This window comes from Narcine bancroftii, chromosome 4, assembly GCF_036971445.1.
Source record: "Narcine bancroftii isolate sNarBan1 chromosome 4, sNarBan1.hap1, whole genome shotgun sequence".
Taxonomy (NCBI): domain Eukaryota; kingdom Metazoa; phylum Chordata; class Chondrichthyes; order Torpediniformes; family Narcinidae; genus Narcine; species Narcine bancroftii.
The window spans coordinates 65,955,180-65,976,068 of record NC_091472.1 but is presented as its reverse complement, the minus strand read 5'-3'; the positions used below and the strand labels follow the sequence as shown (position 1 = coordinate 65,976,068).

General features: G+C 37.0%; 1 protein-coding gene and 1 long non-coding RNA gene across 4 annotated transcripts in view; one reads left to right on the top strand and one right to left on the bottom strand.

The window, feature by feature from the left end:
- LOC138760647 (uncharacterized) overlaps positions 1-20,889 on the top strand; it is a 123,303-nt gene that overhangs the window by 32,123 nt on the left and 70,291 nt on the right. The gene's annotated exons all lie outside the window — the stretch shown is intronic.
- Positions 1-20,889, bottom strand: part of ccdc85a (coiled-coil domain containing 85A) — a 55,392-nt gene that overhangs the window by 7,622 nt on the left and 26,881 nt on the right. Inside the window, exons 1-2 of one of the 2 annotated variants that reach the window (XR_011355769.1) lie at positions 9,926-10,220; positions 1,544-1,617 (exon numbers count right to left, since the gene is read on the bottom strand). Coding sequence is in view for 1 of the 2 variants with exons in the window: in XM_069931497.1 (XP_069787598.1) it covers positions 1,538-1,617 (80 nt within the window). In the remaining variant the exon portion in view is untranslated. Of the gene's footprint in view, positions 1-1,522; positions 1,618-9,925; positions 10,221-20,889 lie in introns of those variants that run through there. The other variant, XM_069931497.1, reaches the window with a different exon arrangement.

Here is a 20,889-nt window from a genome sequence, read left to right as displayed (position 1 = left end):
GTTAGTTAAGTTAATAGTGATAAGTTAAAGTTTGATAATTAAAAACAACTTTTGTTTAAGTAACCATTTGTCATGGTGAATACCTATTGCTGCTGGGTTTCGGGGTCCTTTGGGCTTGTAACAAATCACAGAGTACTTGTGACATAGGGATTGCTTAAGGTAGAATGTGAGTTTGGGGGAAGTTTGAAATCCACTGATTTAGATGGGCCCATGAGCCCATGCTGCCGAATTACACCCGAATGACCTACACCCTGGTACATTTCAAACTGTGGGAGGAAACCAAAGCATCCAGAGGAAACCCACTCAGGAAAGGGGAGAACATACAATTAGCACAGGATTCGAACCCAAGACCCAGTCACTGGCACTGCAATAGCATTGCATTAACTGCGCTATGCTAACTGTGCTACCCAAATATCAAAAATATTCTTCAGATTGTTTTTTTTTCACACTGGGTTCCTGACAAGGGAGATTCTAAACTTAGAATTGGGAGAACATCATCCACATGTATAAAACATACTTTTAACTCCACTATAAATATTCACATAAGTATTTACTCTACAATTTTATCTTGGCTGGAGTTGGTTTGACACATTTGCTCCGTTAGCCTTGGAACACCATCAGCATTGATTGGTTTGTGAGGAAAATAATAACAAGGAGCTATCTTTTATCCATGAAACATGTTAACGGGTAGTGAATTTGAGGAAGATCTGGTTTCACCCTAATCACCATGTACATCACATTGAATGTCTGGGGAAAAAAATCACTAATGTGGTACTATGTTAAAAAAGGAGAAAGGAATGTACAGAAAAACTGTGAGTTAATCACCCCAAGTTGGTGGTAGGCAAATTACTGAAAACATTTTGAATAGCAGCAATCAACATTTCATGTAGCACAGATTAATCAGGGATAATCCACGTGGATTTGTTAAAGTTATGTAATGAAAAGGATAATTACAGTGGCATATTTGAAGCAGTGTACTTCAAATTTTGCAAGACTGAAGAAAAAACACATGAAGGGATCATCAGGGAAGAAAAATCCCAGGGGTTCCAAGGAAAAAAGGCATATTGAATTAAAAATTGGTTGAGTAGAAAACAACATTAGTTTTAGTGACTGGAGGGATGACTGTACTAGTGCATGTTGTTTCAGTCTATGCCCAACTTCAAAAAAATTCAAAATCAAAAATGCAGGAAATATGCAACAGGTCTTGTTGTATTTCTGCAGAGAGAACTAGAGTGACTATCTCATGTCAATGACCCTTGGATAATGATCTGAAACATTAATGCTCAGTCAGATTATGTTCAATGAGGTCAGATATTTCACTGCACTGACCATCCCATGAACCAGAACAATTCATGAGCAGTGATCAGGTCAAAGTCAGGAGACACAATTAATGCAATGAAAAACATTGGAATTACTCAGTCGGTCATACAACATCTATGGAGAAAGAGTTGAAACCTTCATTTATATACAAGAAATTGGCGGCTATTTCCTCTTTATAGGCCAGTGCATTAATAATTTCTACCCCAGGCTTTGCAGCTCAGAAGACAGGAATCCACTGGAAATCAGATGGTAGCAACTCTCTATTCCTGTTCCACCAGATGTAGCATATTTTCACTCCTATATCGCACACACATATATAACAGGCAGAAAATCATAAATTGTGTAAAAATATTTTCATATAACATGCACTCACATATAGTATTCTAAATTCTGACTGGAAAAATAAATTTGCATTTAAATAGGACACGAGGCAAAGGACATACCAGTATCTGCCACCACTGTTAATCTCCTGTGATTAACACCCAATCAATTTACCCCTGAGGTGTCAATCACCGATAAACTAGATGATATCCTGTTGCAACACATTAACAAGCTTTGGAGAGGAATCAGTTAAATACATTGAAGACATACTTAAGAATTAAGCAGGATTTTAATTCTAATGTCTCAAATCAAAGGCACTTGATATGTTTATCTCCTCCCTCAGGGACAGGTCTAGGCAATTAACATGTTAAGGTGCAGTGCCCTAGCCAGAATGTACTGTTTATAGGAATACTTGGCATTCAGCACAAAGAGATATTCCCAAAATCCAAATTGTGCCCATTCTTTCATTGCCACGATTATATTCTCATAATCGCTATAATATTTCCATACTTGCTATAAATTGTCGGCGCATCTTTCTCATGGCCATTATTAATTGTGTGTGTTCTTTCAATGCCACTATTATATTCCCACGCTTGCTATAAATTGTCGGTTCAACTTCCCACACCCACTATTAATTGTGCACATTCTTTCAACATGTAAAAATATTCTCGTATTGCGTGTATGTGCATATAATGTGCGGGGGGGGGGGGGGTACCTGGTTTGTAAAATGTGCAGATAATACACGCATTATATGCGTGAAAATCAGTACTTTAGGCCTGGCCTCTCATTTTTATAACAATCATGTCTCTGATAGCTGAAGTGACTTGCCATTTGAAAGCTGTTGTTGACCTAGACAGGGAAGAAAGTGAAGGGGTCTGTTTTTTAAATAAACTGATAATAAACAATGAATTTATATCTATAAATATATGAAATAAATGTATTATTTATAGTTTTTAGATTTAAACCATATCTCAAATGTTTTAAATGTCTCAAATATTCAGATAACTGATAATTTTAGATTTGGTTTGTTAACAGATTATACTCTAGGGACTGGGCCTTGGAATCTGCTACCACAGGCCTGATCAGAGTTCACAAAATATTACACCTCATAATAAAGCTGCCAGAGTGAGACCTCAAACTCAACTGAATACAATCTGACCCATTAGTAATGTTTCACATAATTGATTTTTCATTATCGCATTATCTGCGAAACCAACTCCACTTCTCTATCCCGTGATGGTACATGCCCTGTTATTTATTTTCAGCATTTGCTGTTTCATTTCCCATCAGATTTCCACTGCATCCAAGACCCAGCTGCTACAGATAGTTCTCCTTTTCCAAGATGGGTTTGACAGCAGTACAAAATAGCAGCACTGTGCTTATCCGACTGACTGTTGCTATCAGGGACTTCTCTGGCTTTGCTCTGGAATTTAAAAGGGAAGCATCAACGGCCAGGAATTTTGTGGAGGGGATCAAGGTTGCAGAGATTGTTCCAGTTACACCATTTTAGCATACCTCTACAGTATATCTGGGTTATCGAAATGTTAGCAGAGGTAAATTTAAAGGATAAAACAGGACTTGAGTATTTTATTTATCTTCTCCAATAAGAGAGAGTTTAAAAACTTTTGCATGTACCCCATAATTACCATCCAACAGGTCAAAGACCGGTTATTCTGAAAGTCAAATTTGCTAATATCCTGAGCAGTTCACCATCTACTATCTCAAGTTAGAATGACAGAAAACTTTCCACCTTCCTGGATGAATTCAGCTCAAAATAATTAATACCATCCAGGAAAATAACCAATTTCAATGGCACATTATCCATCAGCCTAAATATTCATCCCTTCTCACCAGCACATAAGGAGTGCAGCATACACTGTCAACAAAATGCACTGCAGTTTTTCAACTCCAACAATCTGAACTCAACCATCAGTGTAGTGATTAGTGTGGTATAGTAGAGAAGCAGCTCAAGGATAGTCTGTGTAACTGCAATGCTACTAAAGGAAACTGCAACTCTAATAAAAAAAATATAGCAAACCAGATTTCAGCAACAAAATCAAACCCAACAATCAGCCAAAAGGGCTATAGAACATAGAACACAACAGCACAGTACAGGCCCTTCAGCCCTCAATGTTGTGCTAACCCATATATTCCTTAAAAAAGTTCTAAACCCACCCTACCCATTAACGCTTTATTTTTCTTTCATCAATGTGCCTGTCATGGAGTTTCTCAAATGCCCCTAAAGTTTCAGCTTCCACCACCATCCCTGGCAAGGCATTTCAGGCATCCACAATTCTCTGCATAAAAACCTTACCCTTGATGTCACCCCTAAACTTCCTTCTCTTCACTTTGTACATATCTCCTCTGGAAAATAAGCACTAGCTGTCCACCCTATCTATGCCTCTCATAATCTTATATACTTCTATTAAGGCTCCCCTCATCCTTCTATGCTCCAAAGAGAAAAATCCCAGCTCTACCAAACCTTGCCTTATAAAACTTGTTTACCAATCCAGACAACATCCTGGCAAATCTCCTCTGCACTCTCTCCATAGCTTCCACATCCTTCCTTTAATAAGGTGATCAGAAATGAACACAATACTCTCTATGTGGACATCAGAAATTTGTAGAGTTGCAACATAACCTCTCTACTCCTGAATTCAATCCACCTATTGATGAAGTCCACCATCCCATAGGCCTTCTTAACTATCCTATCAACCTGTGCAGCGACCTTGAGAGATGTATGGATTTGAACCCTAAAGTCCCTCTATTCATCCACACTCTTAAGTAACCAACCATTAACCCTGTACTCAGCCTTCTGGTTTGTCCTTTGAAAATACATCACCTCACACTTATCTAGATTGAAATTCATCTACCACTTTTCTGCCCAACTCTGCGTCCTTTCTATATTCTCTTGTAATCTTTAACAACCTTCAGCTCTATCCACAACTCCTCCATCCTTTGTCTCATCCACAAACTTACTGACCTTTTCATCCAGATCATTTATAAAAATCACTAAGAACAGGGTCCCAGAACAGACCCTTGCAGCACACCACTAGTCACCGACCTTTAGGCAGAAGGCAGAATACTTTTCTTCCACTACTCCTCTGGTTTTTTTTTATCTCCAAGCCACATTTTTAAACCACACAGCCAAGATTCCACTGATTCCATGTCTCATGACTTTCTGGATGAGTCTCTCGTGGGGGACCATGTCAAATGCCTTGTTAAAATCCACGTAGACCACATCTCCCACCCTACCCTTATCAATTTCTTTTGTTACCTCTTCAAAAATTTCAATTAGGCTCATGAGGAATGACTTTCCCTTCACAAAGCCATGCTGACTATCCTTGAGTAGAATGTATTCCTCCAAGTGCTCATAGATCCTATCCTTAAGAATCCTAGCCAATAGTTTGCACCCCACCAATGCAAGAATCATCAGTCTATAATTCCCAGGATTCTCTGTTACCTTTTTTCAACAAGGGGACTACATTTGTTATTCTCCAATCGTCCGGCATCTCCCCTGCCTTCAAAGAGGATTCAAAAATAGCGACTGCCTCAGCTATCTCTTCTCTCACTTCACACAGCAACTTGGGAATATCCTACCCATCCCTGGGGGCTTATCAATCTTGATATTTTTTAGAAGATCCAACACTTCCTGTTGCTTAATTTCCACATTGTCCAGAACACAGGCCAGTTCTATTTCGACCTCACACTGATCATGGTCCTTTTCTCTTGTGAATACTGAAGCAAAATATTAATTTAGGACCTCCCCAACCTCCTCTGCCTCCAGGCACATGTTGCCTCCTTTATCCTTTAGTGGCCCCACTTTCATTCTCTTCATCCTTCTGTTCTTCACATACACTTGTTCTCAGCCAAGATGCACATCTCCTGATTTAGAAATACAGCAGACATTCTTTTATCACTGGATCTAAATCCTGAAACTTCATTTCCAACAACACCATCAAGATTGTAGTGATTCAGAGTGGTAATTCAGTATCACCCTCTCAAGGGCAGAGATGAGTAATCAATGCTAGGCTTGCCAACAATGCCCAAATACCGAAAAATGAATAAAGTAATAAATAAATCTTAAGAAATAACATTTACCCTCAAACAACTGGCCACAAATGGAATTGAAGCTGTCCACAAGAAAAATATCAAGAAAAACAACTGGAATTTTAAATAAAGATGTAAAGTAATGGAAAAAGAAAATACTAATATTAACATAAAAATTAAATTTTTTAATTTTAAAAAATTTAAAATAATCCTCAATAATTAATTTCCTTGAAACCAGAAAGTGAAAAGATGATGATAATGTTAAGTAGTTTATCACCATATAAATTGAAAGATATGCATCTGCACCGAAATTCTTACTTGCTGCAGCTGAGTCATTACTTTGTAAAATAAACACCGCAATACTGTATACAATTGAATTAAAAAGGGCAAATAACTATGAGCTAGATAAAAAATATTCAGAGTTATCTTGGTATAAAAAGTAAGTTTTCAATAGTGCAGACAGTTCTTTTGTGTGTTGAAGCACTTCATGACTAATCTAAACGTTTGGGTGGCATGGTTAGCGTAGCGATTAGTACAACATTGCGACAGTGCCAGCGATCAGGATCAGGTTCAAATCCTGCGCTGCATTTAAGAAATTTGTATGTTCTCCCCTTGTCTGCATGGGATTTCCCCAGGAGCTCCGGTTTCCTTCCACCATTTGAAATGATCTGGGGTTTGTAGGTCAATCAGGTGTAATTGGGCAGCACTGGCTTATGGGCTGAAAGGCCCTGTTACCATTCTCTATATCTAAATTTAAAGAGGAACATTGAAGAGCCTGATAATTGTCAGAAAGAAACTGTTTTTGAACCAAGAGGCTTTTGTACCTTCTTCCCAAAAGTAGCAACCAGTGTGATATTTCATGTTCTGTTGTATCTTTATTTATCTGGTGATCAAATTGTTTATTGCTCAATTATATTTTTCAAAATTAGCTAAACTAAATAATTTTGAAAACTTTTAACAGCTGCAGTAGCAGGATTGCGACTGCCTTCTTGGGACAGCACCTCACTTACATGTATTCAATGCCTGTGATGAACTTGGCTATATTTGCTACTTTTTGGAATATTCTGTGCTCCTGGACATTCGAAATACCAAACCAAGCTGTGATGCAACCAATCAGTGTACTTTCTATAGTGCATGTGTGGACGTTTGAGAGTATTTGATAAAATGTCAAATCTCCTCATACTCATTAGAAAGTAGTCATTGAGGCAATTATGAAGAAGACATATCAAAGTGCTGGCTCTTCTGAAATATGATGCCCAGAAACTTAAAGGTCTAATCATCTTCACCTCCTTCCCATGAATGTGAATAGGTGTGCAGTCCTTGGTGGTGTTGAGACCAAGATTGTTATTCTGGCACTACACAATGAGATTCTCGAACTCTATTTGGTATTTTGACACAGCGTTTCCAGTTAATTGGCCAACAATGGTGGTTTCATCAGTGAATTTGTAGATTGAGTTGGAGCCTAACTTGGCTTCGCAGTCATGAGTGTATAGGCAATAGAGCAAGGGGCAAAGCACAGCTTTGGGATCTCCTGATCTGATGTTCAGTGCAAAGGAGATGCTGTCAATTCATACTATTTGGGAACCTTTAATTTGTCATATGGTTTGCTATGATAATAATGTTGAATGCCGATTTGTAGACAATGAACAGAAGTCTGTTCTGGTGATCCAGGTGATCTAAAGCAGAGATGGCTTCTGCCATTGACCTGTCGTGATGCTAGATGAATTTAGTGGATCCAGGCCATTTCTGAGATAGGAGTTGATATTTTTATAACCAACCTCTCAAAATACTTGATCATGGTAAATATCAGTGCCACTGGCCAGTAGTCATTGAGGCACATTACCTTGCTTTTCTTGGGTACCAGAAAAATGAATGTCCTTTGGAAGCAGGATTTCAGGGACTTCAACCCTTGCAGCATGAGGTTGAAAAATAATTATTGAAAATAAACTGTTCTCGTTTTTGAAGAAACTGAAGATTATATTGCTTTTGCCTAAACCTGGAATCATTTTGAGCGAACTATGAGAGGTTGAAGGAACTCAGTGGGACATGCATCATGCATGGTTAGAAATAGTCTATGTTTCAGATCAGGAACCTTCACTGAGACTAAAGTTGTCAGAGGTGATATCATGGAAGGGAGGAGGGGAATGGTGAAGAGTAATTGGAAGGAAGGTGGAAGAAGTGGAAAGACCAGAAAGATGGAAAGGGAGGAGAGATTGTGAATAAATGAACATTTCCATCTCTTCATTACCTACTCCTGTTCATTTTTTTTTCCTATTTTCACCCTCTCAGTTGTCTCTCCATCTATTCCACCTTCTATCCAATACCTTAACCTCTTAGCCCCTCCGCAGCTTCAGTCTCAATAAAGGGACCTAGGCCAAAACATTTCTACGCTTGGATGTTGCAAGACCCCTCCTTGTTCCTACAGCTGCTCTGTTTGCTCAAGGTTCCAGTTTTACTTTCTCCTGGCTTCCAGGACACCTGTTACCATCCAACTTTACATTCTATATAAGCCTAACCATCTCAAGTCTGTGGTATTCTCAGATTATTTATGCCTCTGCATCAACAAAAATTCACCAATTCATCAAAGGTAAACAGGGCAATTTAATCCCCTTTAAGTAAAGAGCAGATTGTTAAAACAGTAATAAATTTGTTTGTGCATGAAAACAATTTTCATTCTAACCATCATGAAAATTATTTCAAAGAGCTACCCAAAAAATATTTTGAAGAGCCCCATTCCAATTCCATTGCAAATATACCCCATAAATTCAATTAAACATCATTATTGACACAGTAAAATATACATTGACACATGGGATATAGAAACTGGAATTAGCTGCACAAATGAACATCATTCAAAATGGGATAATGCCTCCAAATGCTCTCAAATTCAGGTTTTATTGAGCTCAGAATGACAGCTCAAAGATTATGTTTTGAAAACCTATTTTGGAAACCAATATCATGCTTACAGAAAACTAATTTCTGCCTTTGGATGCTGATTCATCACTGAGGTTTATTCATCGATATTATAATTACCAAGTACCTTGTTCAGAGTCTTTTCAAAGTCTTTAGAAAAGATAGCATCACTAGCTAATCCATTATATGGAATGCTAATTCATAATAACTGCTATTCCTGTTCAATTATTTAAATTTCTGTTTTAACCATAGCTTGAAAAAATATTAAGCTCACTAATAAATTGAGAATAAAACTTACGATAAGCAGGAGTTTTAATGGCAAGATCACAAAGTCATTTAGCCTTAGTAATTTATTGTAGCTATATGATTAATGTTTTCAAACATTTCTAATAGACATATTTTAATGAATAGCTAGTATTGTAGCTTTTCCAAGATTTTCAATCTCATTTCATTTGCTATGCATGCTGCTGGTATCGGAGCAAAAGTAATTCTGCTACTGCAGCTATTAAAAGTTTTCAAAATTATTTAGTTTAGCTAATTTAGAAAAATATAAATAGAGCAATAAATAATTTGATCACTTCAGATAAATAAAGATAAACAGAACATGAAATATCAGCTATGCCTTCAAGGTATTTGAAATTACCTTCACTTTGTGTCCGACAAAGGATCATAACATAATGGACTCTTAACTAGCTGTTGATATGAAGTACATGATTTTCTGATACTGGAAACAAATTAATGCTTTCTTTTTTAAATTGCACAATTAGCTCAGTGACTGGCTACATTACCAAGTGCATCGAGGATGTCATGGAGCACAAATGCTACGCAACTAGGGCCAGCCAGAAATCATGGTTGGTCACAGAGGTCCGTGCACTTCTTAGAGCTTGAGATGTCACCTTCAGGACAGGAGACACATTGGCATTAAATTCAGTCAGGGCTGAACTCTCCTTGCAATCCTCAAGGTAAATCTTGAAGAACAACCCCCTTGCATAGCTGTGGCTGAGGTGAGAGAATACAATTCAGGGTGAAACCACACAGGGCAGCGGGACCAGACAATATACACAGTCAGGCACTGAAGGACTTTGCAGAACAACTGACAGGAGGTCCTTATGGAGATGTTCAACATATCATTACAGCAATCCATCGTCTCCATGGGTTTCAAGGAAGCCACCATCATCCTAGTTCCAACGAGGCGATAGTAACAAGCCTCAATGACTACCATGCAGTGGTGCTGACCTCCACCATTGTAAATTGCTTCAAGCCTCTGGTGATGGAACATATCAAAGTGCACCTCTGAGACACTGTATCCATTTCAACTCACCTACAGACAGAACCATTCCACTGATGATGCTGTATCCTTGTCCTTCTACTCTGTCCTGACCTACCTGGAGAACAATACCTCAATTGCCAGGCTGCTGATCATTGACCAGCTTGGTGTTGAATACAATCATACCCCAGAGGCTGATGAAGAAGCTGTTCTTGCTGGGACTCAACACCGATCTCTGCAACTGGATTCTGGACTTCTTATCAGAAAGGTCAGTTTTTACCAGGATGGCAGCAGAACATTGAGCTTTATCATGCTGGACTATGAGCTCAGCCCGCTCCTGTTCACACTACTGACCCCACAACTGCAATGCCAGATCCAGCTCCAACAGAGTCATCAAGTTTGCAGATGACATGACAATAGTTGGCCTCATCAGCAACAACAATGAGGTGGAAAATTTTGTGAAATGGTCCAAGAATAACAACCTGAGTCTCAATGTGCACAAGCCAAAGGATATGATTGTGGACTTTAGGAAGACCAGCGATGATCACCCTCCACGACATATTAATAGCTTGGTAGTGAAAAGTGTGGAGACCACCAAGTTTTTTGGAGTCCACTTAAGAAGTGACCTAACCTGGAAACATAACAACTCATTTTTCAGAAAGGCACAACAATGACTGCAGTTCCTAAGAAGGATGAAGTGGGCAAGGCTTTTGGCCACTATTCTATCAAATTTCTACAGGAGCTCTACCAAAAGCAACTTCGCCAGCTGTATCACAGTGTGACACGGTTGCGGTAGAGATTCAGATCAGAGGTCTATCCACAAGACAATAAGAGCAGCAAAGTGGATAACTGAAGTTTTCCCCCCACCATGGATGGAATTTATTAGGATCCTTGTATGGATAACACTTTCCTTACTCTAACATATCCTAATTTCAAAGTATCATTTTCCAAAAGCATGAGCTACAATATTCCAAATTTCGATCTCTTTAATCCAATAAATCAAACTCTGTGACTGTTCTTTTATGTGGCTTTAATTAATTGATAAAACGGATAAACATTTTGCATAGTTTTGCATTTAGTCTTTCATAATGATGAATAAAAAAGCATTTACTGTATAATGATAGATATAAAATGTATATAAAGATACTCAAACTTGAGAGATATATAGAAAAATTCAAAGAAAATATCATGTGCTCATACTTCCTTCACATGTTGTTGAATAATGAGCAAGCCATTAGTCTGGGTGTACATTACAACATATTACATCATAGTCACTATGATAACACTACAAAAAAGAGTTTCTTAAAGAGACAGGCAGCACAAAATTAACTAAAACTTTTAAAACACAAGGTTTTAACCTTTACATTCCAGCCCCTAATTATTATAATAGACATTAATGTCTAATATGTAATTTCTATTACAGATACACAAAGTAAATATAGTAAATATAAGATTAGAAATCAAAACTTTCAGCTTCCTGTAAAATACAGATTTTAGTAATAGGTCTATTTAAGTAACCAGTCATGGTTTTAATCCACACTTGCCAAACTAGACTTTTCCTGTCTGAAAATGTATCCACAATTTTCTCCAGAAACCAAGAATTTCTTGGTGAAGAATTGTCCATAATTATAATATCTCTGCATATAAAATTGTGTTTAGCTTTAGACCATTTTTGTCATTCTTGTAATGATGAAAGATATTCTTTAATCCATCTTTTCCAAAATAAATCTGCAAATGTGAGTTCATCAGGTGAAATTCTGTCCTGTAGCAAATCTGCCACTTGTTATTGTCCAGGTTTAGCATTTGTACATCAACATTTAACACATTTTGATATAATTCTTTTGATCAATGTTTCTGGTGCAGTTCTGATAGTAAGTGATAATACATGATTACAACCACCATGACCTGTTCTCTCATGCATATGTCCAATCTTCCTCCTACTCTCAATACATCATTTACAAGAATAGCAAACACGACTTGTTTTTGTAACATTCAGATCCCTCTTCAATTTTGATATCTCGCTATCAAACCCTTTTTTTCTGACAAAAGTAAATTATCTCCAATTCAGCATTCGCCAACGAATCAACTGTTAGGGTAACAGCTCTTTCAAGTCTTCAGATTCTCTTTCTTGATATGATTTAAAAGCATAATTTTTAACCTAAGAATCCATGCTACAGCCTTTTTCAAATGAAACCATGAAGAGTGATAGCAAATTAATTGAGTGATCAGATCATTTTCATTAGGTATTTGAATACTATTTACGTTAGTGTTTTGGATTTCAGGATCCTGTATTGAAATTTCTTTCAACTCTTTTGGATTTTGAGGCCAATCTTCTTGAGATTGCAAAAGAAATTGAGGACCAGACATCCATGTGTCGGTTCTTTTCAGAAAAGATTGAGCTTTTCATCCTTGTGAAGCCATATCAGCTGGATTATCCACTGTTTTAACATAACTCCATTCATTAGCATGCAAAACCTTTTTTTATTTCATTAACTCTGTTAGTCACAAAGATTCCTAACCTTACAGTTTTATTATTAGTATATTAAAGCAATGATGTACTATCAGTCTAAAATATAGAGTCTGCTTATTCCATCTGTAATTCTCTTCTTAACATAGTATCCATTTTGCTCACCATAGTAGTGGCAGTCTATTCGATTTGAGGTATGATGTCTGGCTTTAATGCAGGTTCTCTAGCTTTTTCCATTACAAATCCACAATGTACTCACTCTTGGTTATTTTGCAGTACAATAATTGACAGTACCAAAACCACCTTCGCTTGCTTCACCAAAGTGGTGTAACTAAGCAAATGTGGCAAATCCAAAGTCTGCTGGTTTCAAACATCTGTTGACTTCAACATTTTCTAACATTTTAAGATTCTCAATCCAATTTATCCAATCTTATGCAATGGATTCTGGTATAGTTTCATCCCATACAAATTTTCTTCTACACAATTCTTGCAGAATTTTCTTGGCTATTAATACTACTGGTGCCAATATCCCCAAAGGATCATATATTGAACTTAAACGATCAAAAGAATACCTCTTCTTGTTAAAGCCTGTTCTTTCAAAACAATTTTGAATTTGAAAACATCAGATTGAACACACCATTTACCCCTAGAATTCTTTTGACAGGTAGAATGCCACAATCCAAATCAAGATGTTTTATTTCCTTTGCTCTTTCTGCCTCAGGAATAACAGCAACACATCTTGACTGATGCTAATCCATTTCATAAGGAAGAAACCTCCTTTATTATGGGTCTCTTTTAACTTATAATAAAGATCTATTGCTTCTTTTTCTGAAACCAAAGAAGTAAGACAAACATCAACATATAAATATTTTCTGATGTTGAGAACTAACTTGCTCTTCATTATTTTCAGCACATTTTATGAGAGCCAAACTCAGTGACAAATTGCTCCAAATAGATGAACTGTCATTCTGTATTCAATCATGTTTTTACTGTAATCTCCATTCGGCCTCCATAACAATAATTTTTAAAAATCACGATCTTTTGATGGAACTTTTGCTTGATGAAACATCGCTTCAATATCTGCAGCAATTACAACATAGGCTCTTTACAAAATATTATCAGAACACCTATTAAAGTATTGGTCAAGTCTGCACCTTGTAGAAGTTGAAAATTCAATGAAACTCCTTGAAATGATGCTCCACAATTAAATATTATGTGTAGTTTCATCTTTTGTCGATGTATAACTCCATGATAAGGTAAATACTATTTTTTTACCATCTTTGCATTCCAAGATATCTTCTGATACCTTTTCGACATAACCTTTGGCTATCATGTCCAACATGACATTTGTATATTCCAAATGAAAAGAAGAATTTCTCTTGAATTTTCTCTTCAAATTCAGCATACACTGTTCTGCAATTATTTTATTATCAGGCATACAAAGGAATTTTCTCTTGAATTTTCTCTTCATATTCAGCAAAAAATTCTTCAAAGGTAATACTTTACAGTAATGACCATCAATATTTTTAACAGAATTTGAAACTCAATCCAGAAATTGCTCATCTCCTTTGAAGGTTCTTGAATATCTTTGAGACCGTCAGGGAAATCAATTTTAAACTGTTGTTCCCATAGATCATTAAGTTTCACAACTGAAATTCTGTTGACATTCACATTCAACATCTCCTGATCATTATTCATTTTTCCTCCTAATGGTCCATTAGTTGTCCATCGAAGCAACGTTCTCACAGCATAAGGACCTTCATTTTTACTCCTTATTACTTCTAGATATTCAAGAGCTTTTGAAACATATAATCCAATTAACATCTCGATCTTGGCATCAATCTTAGGTAAGCAAACATCTTTTAGATGAGCCAACTGTTTGATATCATCCTGATGTGGAATATTCTCCTTATTCACAGGCATAGTGTTCTGAGTATATACACTTGGAAGATCACAAAATTCATTGCTGTTTAATCCAGCAATCTCTAAATCTGTTCTTTTCATCATTCATTGTCTTCAATAAGATCTGTGATCTTTTCCCATGAAGATTGTTTATTCATTAATTCAACAGTACAAAATGATGAGGTACATTCTGGATCAAGAAGTGTGTAGGTCTTCAGTACGAAGCTCCCCTTTTTTACTTTAACCTTCACAGGAACTATTGAGATGGCTTTGTCACCGGCCCCAGTAAGACAGTTTGTCTGAATCAAAGCTGAAGCATCCTTTCTGACTGTGTCTTTAGTCTTAGATTCAGATTGTTTAACTTCTTTCTCAACTTTACTTCGTTGAGTATGCGGTAACCTGGGATGCTGAATATATCACAACTGAGTTGCTTATTACAAGTTTTACTGATGTGTCCTTTACACAAGCAGCCAAAACATATTCAATTCTCCTTTAAAATGGTTAATTTCTCATCATGCGACTTTTTCTCCAATCATGAACATCTTTCTAAAGCATGCTTATCTTTTCAATACAAACAGTTTTCCTTTTCCTTTGTTTCCTTGTTTTTTCCTGTGCTTGTATCTGACACAGAGTAAAAAGGTACTTCTCTTTGGTTTCTGTTGAGACAATGACTTAGACTTCTTTACAATTTTAGGAGCTATTGAAGTAGCCTTAATATTTCCAAATACTGGTACAATGTTAACATGCCCATGCCATTCCAAAAATTGTACAATGTCCTCAAAAGTGGTGTCCCTTCTGGGAAACATTTTAAGCTCTGTAACTGGTTCTCCATAAATCCTTCAATTTATAAGGCAATCTGTTTATAATAATCAACAAATTAGCAATCAAATTCAGCTCTTCAAATATGCACTACTTCCCACTGCGTTACTACATCCTCTCAGAAAGAACATATGTTTGTAAAGCCTCTGATATTATTGCTGACCAAGGAAGTATCTTGTCTATGTGGGCACTTGTGATTTTATGTTCATTGCGATAATGATGAAGCAATAATTCTTTTGCCTTTTTAAAAACCTTGTTCTGGATTCATATATTGGCAACTTTCGACTAACTCCTTCACCTGTCCTCCAGTATACTGTTCCAAGTAATAAAGAAGATCTTTAGCATTTTTAGTATTACTTTCAATGTGATGTTCAAAAGAGTTCATGAATGTCAGATAATGTAATGGATCGCCATGAAAAATTGGAATTTCCTTTTTTGGTAACCATATGAACCTTGTTGCTGTGTCAATATAACAGAGAATTCATTTTGTTTTGCTATGAGTGATATTATATTGTCTTGTCCCCCATGGCTTGTGACTGGTTGTCTTCAGGTGAATGGAGAAAACGGATCTTAAACTAGTGCTATATGTGCAGGACGTTGAGTTGTAAGTGATAGTATTGATGAGAATCCTTGGGTTGTAAGTGATGGCAATGGTGGTGATCCTTGACTTGTAGCTGGTTCTCCAGAAACATGAAGAGACATCAATGGTTGAGTATGATCAACTCACATGGTTGAACTTTTTTGAAATACCCTACTTTCAGGAAGATCCTTATATTGTGCGCTCTGGGGAGATTAGATGTTGCTAGTTCTTTCCATAGGATTGGTCATTGTCATTTGAGCACTCGCAGTGACACCTGTGGCTCCTTGCTTGAGTATATTTACTTTTTGTGGCTGTTTTACCCATTGATCTGCTGGAAGATGAGGTGCTAGCCCTTTGGGTATGTCACTTTGAGTGGCAAATCTTGCAGAAGCCTGAGCTAATGCTTTCACTTTGGGTCATATTCATAGCACGTTGTTTCTCAAACTCTAGTCTTTTCTTTGCTCTATTCAATAATCTATTTTGTTCTTCTTGGTGTTTCTTGATATTGGCTTCTTGCCTCAGTTGCTGATACTTCATTTGAACCTCCTTATACTCTAAAGCATATCTTTTCTCCCAGCATTGTTCTTGTGCAGACAGTAGCCAAGTGTGTTTGCGCCTTAGCATGCATAGCTGATATGCTTGAAGCATGTGAAGCTGTACTTGCTCTAGATGCCTTTGAAGACATTCCTGCACTCATAACCTTGGAAATGCTATCATCAGGAATCATATCTCAACTTTATGATACCGCTGATTGAGTCTCTATCTTCTGTATTTCTCTTGGTACAGCACCAGTGGAACTTTGCCACATACATTCATCTGTTCCAGTCCCAGCTAATTAGGCCTGCAGTTTCTTGACAGATTCCTCTTCTTGCTTGCTCATTGAAGCTATTTTGTCTTTGGCTACTGGCTCCAACCTCCTGCCAAGCATTTTCGGTCCATCTTGCTGGCTCAACTCATGATCAAACAGTTCTTTGAGAGGAGCTGTATGCTCAAGGTCTTTTGCCTGATGAGACTACTTCTTATTTACCTTGGGTTCTTCACACTACAACCTGGCTTCTCCTGGTTCCTTGGAATTGCAAACAAATTTTGTATTTTGGACCCTTTAAGAGATTGCAGCAGGCCTGCACACATGCTTAGTTATCTGATTATTTATAATAAAATCTTCTGGGCTTCCTGCCAATTCTGCTGCCAAAGTTTTGGCTTATCTTTTCAAGGTCACAGGTGTCTGGCCAGCTTTTGGCTCAATTTCAAACTGTGCAATTCACAGACAGGTTCTCATGGTCTTCTGAAATATTCTGTTATTACAGTATAGATGCCACTTTCTTTAAATTAAGTTGATAATTCTTTTAGACAATTTTTACAAGCCTTTCTTCTGAACAAAGTTCAGAATTATTTTTTTTTGTATCAAAATATAGATGACACTTTCCTTATTCTAATATATCCTAATTTCAAAGTATCATGTTCCAAAAGCATGGGGTACGATATTCTGAATTTTTATCTCTTTAATTCAATAAATCAAACTCTGTGGCTGTTACTTTATGCAGCTTTTATTCATTGATAAAGTAGATAAACATTTTGCATAGCTTTACATTAAAACTTTTATAATGATGAATAACAAAGCATTTACTGTATAATGATAGAGATATAAAATGTATATAAAGTTACTCAAAGTTTAAAAAGATACACAGAAAAATTCAAAGAAAAATATCACGTGCTCACGCTTCCTTCACAAGTTGTCGAATAAGGAGCAAGCCATTAATCAGGGCAGATATTTTGACATATTATATCATAGTCACTATGGTAACACTACAAACAATAGTCTCCAAGAGACAGAAAAAAATAACTAAGAGTTAAAAAACCAAAGTTTTAACCTTTACATCTTGTCCAAAGAGGGCATGCAAAATCAATGAGTACCCTAGCTACCCTGTGCACAGCATCTTTTAGCTACTCTCATCAGGAAAGTGATATGAGTATGAGAGCCAGAACTACCAGGCTAAGAAGCAACTTCTTCCTTCACGCAGTGAGACTGCCGAACAACTGATAACTGTTCATACAAACCCTCTTACTCAACTATTAACATTATATTTATTTTAATATATGTATTGTTTATATGCATCATTTGTCTGTATGTGTGTTAGGTCTGTACATGTGTTTGCACTATTCTGCATGTGGTCTGGAGAACACTGTTTTGACTGGTTGTACGACCAGATAAGAAGTAAATTTGAACTTAAATGTAACTAGCTCTATTAACTTGGAAAGAAATGCAAGCCAGATTAAAATTAACTGGCCATCCACTCAACACCTCATATGATTTTTGTTGAAATTGAGTGATAGAAAAAAATCAGATATGCATGTAACAAAGGCTCGCCTGTTATTGTCTAACATGTCCAATAGTTGTTTTGCTAGTTCATCTAGAAAGTATAATTACCAACAATCAGTATTTGCAAAGCAGTCAACTTATTTTTTTTATTAAAAAGCACTTCTACATCAATATGATTAAGACAGCTACTTTGTTGGGGTTCTGCCTGGCCTTTGTGTCCCTTTGGGAACAAAACTTAGATTTAGAAACATGTCTGGCATCTCTCCTGTATTAAGGGAGAATTGCAAGGTTATGTCTTTCCATGATTTTCACTCCCTCTCTGCACAATAATCCAGGATGCACCTCACTCAGCCCAGGTAACTTGTTTTCTTTTGGAACAGCATATTTTTATTATTTTCCTTATTGATTTTTGACACCACCCTACTCCCTTCCAATTTATTATCTTCACTACCATCACTTCTATTGAAATTCTGGTAGCCTTCTCTTCAATGATTAAAAACTATGTAAACTCTCACTGTTCCAGCTATGCCCTCTGCATGTACATCATGATTTTCCTGGGCCTAATTTGATCCCACTCTCATCATCCATTAAATTAACATGCTTGCAGAAGATATTAGAGTTCCATTTATATTATGTTACCTATTACTGTCCTATTCTCCCTCAATCTTAATTTGCTTGGTCCCCCTCATTCCTCAAACACAGCAAAAACTCCTTCCTCGCAGGGGTGAAAAGCAGACCGATCAAGGAACATATTTCAAAAATTAATCTTCTATGTCATAACATTATTTTAAAAATATTTTTATTGAATTTAATAGAAAAAGCTTTATACATAGTCTTCTGATTAGTAACATAAATTAAATCATATCATATACATTTCACTCTAAAATTGTAAATCAAAAATGTAACCATCATTATCAACCATTCTTATCAATGCTCAGGTAATGGACCTGAGTATTTCTTTCCTATTTCCTGCACCAATTTCCCTCCAGACGGCTCATACTCCTTTTCACTAGTTTGTAGCTTACAGATGGTGCCAGTCGCATAATGGCTTTTATGTCTAGCCTCTCAAGAACATGCACTCCTTTTAACTCCATTATATCTTGATTAATCAGAAAAGCAATCTGATCTGTCTTTCCTATTTTCTGAATACATTCCATTCAGGAAGGAGAGGGTAAGGAGGGGAGGTGATGGCAAAAGCAGGAGATGATAGTGAAGGAGGGAGGGGACAGCAACAATGAGGGGGGAATGGCAGGGCTGGCTGGGTGAAATAACTGGAAAGACAGGGAAAGGGGGAGGGGAAAGAAAAGGCAAGCAGGTTTAATGGAAAGCAATAAAATCAATGAAATGGTTGGCCACTGGGAGACCGGTCGCAGACTGGGAGGTAGAGTAGCTCAGCACTTCTGCTCTGTTTGCAACTTCAGTAACTTCCCAGTAGCCCCCCCCCCCCACCCCATTGGTGCTGTCCCCTCCCTCCTTTCTCCACCTATCATCTACTGCTTTTGCCACCCCACCTTCCCCCTCCTTTTTATTTGGACACTTGCTGGTATATTCTCATACTTTGATGAAGGGCTCAAGCCTGAAATGTCAGTTATGTATCTTTGCCTTTGCTATATAAAAGACTCTGTTTGACCTCCTGAGCTTCTCCAGCATTTTGTGTTTTTACTTCAACCATGGTGTCTTATAGAATTTTGTGATTTACTTTTGGCATTCAGGAATATTAAGTACCCAGTCCTGTCCCCCCTTTTTTTTTTAAATTTAGACATACAGCATTTAAGCCACGTTTCAGTCATTGTCACCACATTACTTTATTGAATCAGAATTTATTGTCGTGAACTTGTGTCACAAATAACTTTGCCCTTTTTATTTGCCAGTCTGATTCAGAATCACTGCATTTCATTTATAAACTGTTATATACCAGACAGCAGTAATAGAAATTAGCTCAGATGGTGTTATATTTATAATAATATTTTAATTATTAATTAACAACAATAACACCTTATCGAATGTATTTATACTTATCTAACTTAACCCCCAACTATGAGCATGTGTGTGTGGTGTGTATGTGTGTGTAATACCTCAAGCCACCATTCTCGAAAGGCAGTTAAGTTTCAGAAATTCAGGTTGACATGTAGGCTTGAAATTGATGCGAAAAGCAGACCTTAGATGGGATTAGCAGTTCATGAAGTGAGTGAGAGAGACCAGGGGTGACAGATGTTAATTCATGAAATCCTTGTTGAGACGCTTCCAGCAAAATATCCTTTTTAGACTAGTGACAACCAAAACTCCGCTCTTTGGAATAGGGAACACAAAGCAAGTGATGCTCACAAAGCTTCCAAAACCCTTTTTATGGGTCAGCCAAACTTATGTGACCCTCACACTTGTCACTATCCAAGCACAGTATTTCTTCTGCTTTCAGAACCGTTTCCACGAGTCAGCCGAACAAAGAGACTTTCATTTTTCGATTACATAGTGGTATTCTCAGTCACCTGACACACAAGAAAATCAGATTGCCTATAACCACATGAGGCTAATCCAACACTGTTTATTCCAAGAGCTGTTTGCTCCTGTGCTATCTCCTTAAAAATTGTGTATTCAGTCTTGAATCTGCTGGTCACATGGCCTCTGCACCTGGGTTTCCTCTCTCTTCAAGAATGTATTCAATTTAGAAACATGCCGTCTTCAACCTGCAGTCAGTTCACAGACACTTCAAAGCCTGTAGGGTTTTGTTAAATCTGTTCTTTTAAATGTAGGGGTCTCCAAAGTGGTTGATATCGAACAGAGACTGAATGCTTAACAAATTATTTCATCAAAATTTACAAATTGGAAAATTTATGATGTTATTTTGGTCTAGCTTGTAGAATTTAAAAGATTGCCACAATCAGTTTTCATATTACTGCAATGTACTTCAACTCAGCCTTCGTACAGCTTTT